This window comes from Anarrhichthys ocellatus, unplaced genomic scaffold, assembly GCF_004355925.1.
Source record: "Anarrhichthys ocellatus isolate YVR2014 unplaced genomic scaffold, GSC_Weel_1.0 scaffold18, whole genome shotgun sequence".
NCBI classification, from domain to species: Eukaryota; Metazoa; Chordata; class Actinopteri; order Perciformes; family Anarhichadidae; genus Anarrhichthys; species Anarrhichthys ocellatus.
Window position 1 is genome coordinate 6,300,467 of NW_022280048.1, and position 6,299 is coordinate 6,306,765.

A 6,299-nucleotide genomic window follows, 5' to 3' on the forward strand; every position below is an offset into this window, starting at 1 on the left:
TGTGTGTGGAGGTGGGGAGGGACGGAAATGACTTGCCTCCCTCAGAGAAAGTTATCAGCCATAAACTCAACCGTATGTGACATGACTGCCTCCGCAAACCTGTTAAAGTCTTTGATGATGCCTCCCCAACGTGAACAAAAGACTTACTAGTGGAACATAAGGAAAGTTTTGAAACAATAGCACGCGGGATGTAATTGACTGTGTATAGCCACAATAGAGAATAAGTGAAGGTCTTTAGTATGTATTTGTTTAGTGATTAATCACTAACTCCTATAGGGATGGGCCACTGATTTGCTATTCCAGGGCATTCTCTGCATCTTTTTTTCGTTGAGTGTGTGCGTGCGTGTGTGTGTGTGAGAGAGAGAGAGAGAGAGAGAGAGGGTGGGGACAGGAGGAGGGGGGCGGGGGTGTGCAGTAGTATGCTTGTAGTTGGTGACTGAATCTTGTAAAAGGGTTTCCTAATATGGGCTGTCTCACCTAGCGCCCTCCCTCTGTGGGCCATCCCCCCAGATCTCAGCCAGTGATGGCACAGCTCGAGTACGACTCACTTCCTCATTAATTGGCTGAAACCAGTTCTTACAGGAACCGCCTGATAAATGTGAGAGTTCTGAGAAGTCATTCATTTCTCCGTGCTGCAGCGGCAGAGGAGGCACTGCAGGGGAGTTGAACGAGTTCACCGATGTGTGTGTGTGTGTGTGTGTGTGAGAGGGAGAGGAAGCCGAGTATGTGTGCGTGTAGAGAGAGAGAGAGAGAGAGGGAGAGAGAGGAGAACGGAGCCAGTGAATGTGGGTGACTACTGCTGCCGCGGCTGCTGTACGAGGACCAGCCAACTTTATGCCATTTTTTTAAATTGTCTTTTTACTTATTTGCTTTGTTTTTCAGCAGCACTGTTTTCTATAGCTGTGGTACACGCTGTACTTTATTCTGTGTGTGTGTGTGTGCGCGTGTGTTTCTGTGTTTGTGGGGATGAGCGGTGAAGGGATCGTTGCTCTCCCCGTCTTCCTCTCTTCTCGGAGAGAGGAAGCAGGGGAGACCGACACTGTACAGGACATAGGACAGCATGCCTCCCTTTGTTGCTGCCCTTGGGCTGGTGAGTAACAATGATGTGACGTGATTTGTGCCCCCCCCCCCCCCCCCCCACCCCTCCTCCCCCCCCCCCATGCCTCCTCCCCTCCTCTCTCTTTCTCTCTTCTTCCTCCTCCTCCGCCCACCCCACCCCATCTCTCTGTTGGTTGAGGCAGATCTGTTCCACTGCTGGGTGCGGCACTGCAGAAGCCCTTCAGGGAGTACTTGGAGGCCCAGAAGGCCAAGCTGCACCATCAGGCTGGAGAGGGGATCCCAACTGTAAGTACAGGGGCCTCAGCCCCCAGCTCACAGCCTCTATTCATTCACGTGTGCACGCCAAGACAAGAATGCAGCCCCCTTACTTTTGCCTCTTTCACTCCTTCTCCCTCCACTTTTTTTCGTTGCTTTCTTCTCTTTATCTAAGCCTTCCTTTATATCTCTGACCTATTTTCTCTCACAAACACAATTCTGTTTTCAACCTCTTTACCTGAACCATGTGCTTTCAGATTTAAAAAGAAATGTAAACATTTTCATATATATTTTTCAAATCTAATTTCATGTTTATAAGAGAAATGTTGATGTTGTAGACTTTACTATAACCTGCAGTGATCCAGTAGATTACAGAGGCTTGTTTGGGGCCAGAATGACAGAGTAGGTTAGCGCTGCACTGGGCGGGCTGGAGGGGAGGAGGAGAGGGGCCAGTGTGGGGTCTGGCTCCACTCGCTGTATTGAACTGTACTACTGTAGCGCGGGGCGTGCTGACTCATGCTCCATGTTACCAATCGGGAGCGTGTGTGTGTGAGTGTGGTCACTCCCCAATGTGTCTCACACACACACACTTGCACTCAATGCCCCGCCTGAACCCAGCACTGACTGTAGACCGGGGCGGGGGCCCTCGCTTCGCCAGTGACAATCCATCAAAACCCCCAGTCTAGAACAAAAAGAGCCAGTTGTAGCTGTAGCCATTTCTCTTTCAAAGCTTTTTTTCCCCCTCTATATTTCTCACTCCCTCTTTTTCTCTCTTTCCTTTAGTGATTCATTGAAAATGATTTTTCTCCTTTTATGCGCAAGAAAAAAAGGATAAACTTTGAGTTGCACAAGGACAGATTAAGGCATTTCTAGAACAATGTTCCTCTTTTCTTGTAACTTGAGCCTCCTGCAGTTACAGGAGAGAAGCGAGGCAATTTAACTTGGTGGAGGCAGGTTGGGGTCAGCGGGGGCGTTAGGAGGGAGGACGGTGGGGGCTGCCGCGTGTTTTATTACCCCTGATCTCTATCTGTCCTGCACATGGAGCTGGATCCCCACCTAGCCTACAGCATCAAGAGCAGAGGGGAGAGCAGGGTGTGGGGTGAAGAGGGGGGAGGGGGCTTCAACTTACTGACCCAGCTCCTCTCTCTCTCTCTCTCTCTCTCTCTCTGTTCTTACTGTGGTTCCTGGCAGGAGGAGAGCTGGCTGCCGTGGCTCTTTGAGAAGGTTGTGGTCATCATGGTATGCTTCTTTGTCTGCTCCATTGTCAACTCCATGGCCCAGAGCTACAGCAAGCGCACGCAGCAGGACAAGTACTCGGAGGGCAAAACGGAGTGAAGGCCAGATAGCAATCACAGCCGACCATCAACTTCAGAAGCTCCCCCTGATCCCGTACTCATTTCGGCTCTCCCTCCTCGGCTGATAACCCGCCATTATCTGAAGCAAAATATCAGCCTCCGACTGGTTTGCCTCTTGTTATTGTAGCAACATGTTTATGTTGAACTCGGACTTCCATTTACTTGCTTTTGAAGGCTTTGTATTTGGTAGTGATTTCCGCAATTGTTCTCTGCAAGGTAGGTGCTTGTTGGGCTGCGTGTGAGTGAGCTGTTGTGTTGTTTGAACGTTCATGTTGGTGCTTTCATCCGCTCCTGAGTGAGAAGAAGCTGCTGGCCATATCTCTCCTTAGTGAGGCCTTAAGCTGCGCTGTTTGTTCACTAGAAGAGTCACTTGAATCCACTTTATTTGAATAAGTTAGGATTGTTACCTTTGATTGTGAAGTGAGTTATTTGTTCAATAACCAAATTATTTATTATCTACTGTATATTAGCTTGTTAATTTTTAAGACTGTATTCTGTATTTATTACTGTACTGTGTAGTTGTTTGGCGGCATTGACTGTGGTAAGATAAGACATGTAAATGATCGGCCACTTCGGAGCCATCTCATTTCTACATGTTGTAGAGTTCGAAGTCAGTTGCTGTAGAGACCCTAATAACATTTCAAACTGTTCGTGGTGCTTTAGATGAACAATTCTTTTGTGTGCGCAGTGAAGCTCATCAAGGTACTTTTGGATGAGACATGAGAAATCGGCCATGAATCACCCCGCCGTTCCCTTTGTCTGCCCTTATTGTTCTGCTTCCAGGAAGGGAGCACATGAGTCAGCCCGGGGCTACTTTACCAGATGCAGCCATATATTGAATCAGATCTACGGCTGTGTGCGCGTGTGCCTGTGTTTGAGACGGGGAGCGAGAGGCAGGTAGTAGGTTGGGTTTGTGTGACTGCCACATTTGTTGCTCTCCCTTTTATCTTTTATGGGTTTCAGCAGATTGCCTCCAGTAATAGACTAAGACTGCCTGGAAGTCTTAGTATAGCAGACAGTAGCGGCTCATTTAACTTAGAGACAGGCTGTGTCATGGTAAGTGTTTTTCTTTGTCTTCACTTGTCCGTTTAGCTTTTTTTCTTTTAATCCTCTTTTACTTCAGATGAGGACGGCATGCTCATGTTTGACATTATATGAGCATTTCTCTGCATTTTATGTGTTCATTTTTTTTGCTCTGCGGATAACGTCAGCTGGCTCTCGGTATATGCGGTACCTTCTTTTTTTCATAATTGCCAGAGAAATGTGCTATTTTCTTCTCCCTCTCTGTACCGCTGCTACGCTACGCTGGACTGAGCACAGTGGGCGCTAGAGCAAGCAGGGGAGAGAGGGAGAGAGGGAGGGAGGGAGGGAGGGAGGGAGGGAGGGAGAGAGAAAAAAAAAGAACCCTCGAGCGCACAGTGAAAAGCGTCTGTGCAGTTACCTCAGCTGAACCTTCGAATGAACTCGTTGCACTGCCTCAGTCACGGAGCCAGGAGACGAATCACTCGAGTAGATTCAAAACAGAGGGGCACTGTTGAGCGGGCTGAACCCTGTGCTCTGCACCAGCGCTAGTCAGAACATTCACATCTCCTCTTTTCTCCTGTCATGGTAAGTCGGATCAGGAATCTTTTTTTATTTTTTTTATTTTTTGTTCTCATTGTTGTCATTTCTGTACATGCGTACGTCTCAGGCATGTCCGTCACTCTCTCGGCCTGTCAGATAGCTTATCAGACTGGTGTTGGCTGTTAAGATTGCAAGGCGACAACAGTCTGTAGGCTGTCTGACATTTCGGGCTCTTTCATCTGACCAGCATCCTGTTTCGTCCTCCTTCTGTTATTGTCATCGTCTCCGTTAGCATCAGTTCCCATTTTAGAGGTGGGTGCTGCGATATCACTTCCTTTTATCCCAACCGCTTGTGAAGCATCAGAAACATGGGCCTATTGTTTATTTCCTCCACGCTGACGTCTGAGGTTTTTTATGTGGTTTTATGTGGGGAACTGTGTTCTCGCATGTTTGCAAATGCAGATGTAGTGATGTCAATAGAGTACTTCTGTATATGCGTACGTGTGTGTGTGAGTTGGCTCTGTCCTCTTGAATTTCCAGAGAATCCAGACAGTACACACCTTATTGCAACACAACACATTGTGACACACAGTCCTAGGTATGGTACACGCAGTGCTCACCCAGCTCTCCCCTTCCCTTTCACACTTCCTTCTTCTCTTTTACTGGGAACTTTCTTCTGTTGCTTAATACGCACTTCTTTTGTAGGACGCTGCATTTTATTGGAACAACTCTCTTGAGAGGATGTTTTTCAAAGGGCCACAAATTGGTAATTATACAAAGCTGAAAATGATTGCTTGACCAGCTGCAAAGCTTCAGTTTTATTTTAGATTCATTTTCTTTTCTTCTAAAACAGCGAAAGGGTAAAACTTTTTCCTGGTCATAAAAGCAAAATCATTGGATAACACTGGAATGGCTCACTGGCTTAGAGAGTGTTTTTCTTGGCAGTTTCAGGATGTCCTGTTCCATAAGGGAGCCCCCTTTTGGCATGCCTGTCTCAATGTGTGCAGTGCATGTTTGTCTAGAAATTCTGTTTCTATTTCTCGTCTAATATATCTGTACCATGGTTATTTTAAAGGTATGTATGTAGTGTTTTCTCATGTGCTCTCACTATAAATAAAGTATGTTGAAAAGAGGATTGGGTTTTCTGTTCATTATGTGATAAGTCTTGACCGCACTGGGCCAGTGTTGACCCTCAGGCCTCCAAAGAATCTCACATGTCAGCCGAGAAAGCTGGTCAAGAAGGATGCTGAGAATCACAACTCCGATTTCGCCGTCTAATGTTTCTCATCCAAAGGGTTATCACATTACTGATTTGCTCTCTCCACACTGACATCATCTCCATTTCAGATTCCATGTTAAGCCATTACTGTGAGCTATAGCTTCACTTCTACTCTTGTGACAAATTAAAGTCAGATTTAAATGCAACACCATTACCTTAAACTAGACAGAGTATTAGCATTAATAAATAATAATAATGTGTAACATTGTTGTGGAATTATTCTACCATTTTAAGATAATATGCTTCTTATACTAAACATTCACTTTGATTTAAATTTGGGGAACTTGCATTGAAATAAATAAACAAAATAAAATACATTCTGTTTTGTTGGTGTTTCACAAACATTTGCACAAATTCATAGATGAATTTAAATACATGTCATACTTTATACACGATACACAGTTGTTTAAATAGATTTTATGGTGATATGATTCAGGTATTGTTGACCTCAGGTCAGGTCTCTGTGGTTATGAGGTAAAACGTGGTGTGAGTTTGTGTCCTGGGGTCAGCGGTGTGATCTGTGCTAAGAAACACCTGTCGGAAGAAGTCCTATTCCCAGAGCGGCCACACCCTGAGCACCATGAAGACGACTTTTTCCACCCCGCACACCCCACCCTGCCCCGGGGCTCTGGCTGAAAACTCAACATGCAAATCCTGCCTGTCCAAACAGGCTAGGGGACTGATGTTCAAATAATGACTCTGCTTTTGTCCTTCCTCTCCATATGCTGTACATGTACTACAGTTGAATCCGGTAGCGTTGGTTTGATTTCCTCCATATTGCCTGCCCC

The 6,299-nt window shown here is 46.1% G+C and overlaps 1 protein-coding gene across 3 annotated transcripts in view; it reads left to right on the top strand.

The window, feature by feature from the left end:
- Positions 1-5,367, top strand: part of LOC116388754 (vacuole membrane protein 1-like) — a 55,858-nt gene extending 50,491 nt beyond the window's left edge. For 2 of the 3 annotated variants that reach the window (XM_031856905.1, XM_031856907.1), the window contains one exon: positions 1,242-1,575. In XM_031856905.1, coding sequence (XP_031712765.1) covers positions 1,242-1,488 — 247 coding nt within the window. In that variant the 3' untranslated portion in view covers positions 1,489-1,575. Of the gene's footprint in view, positions 1-1,241; positions 1,576-2,505 lie in introns of those variants that run through there. The other variant, XM_031856906.1, reaches the window with a different exon arrangement.
- Positions 5,368-6,299: the final 932 nt, after the last annotated feature.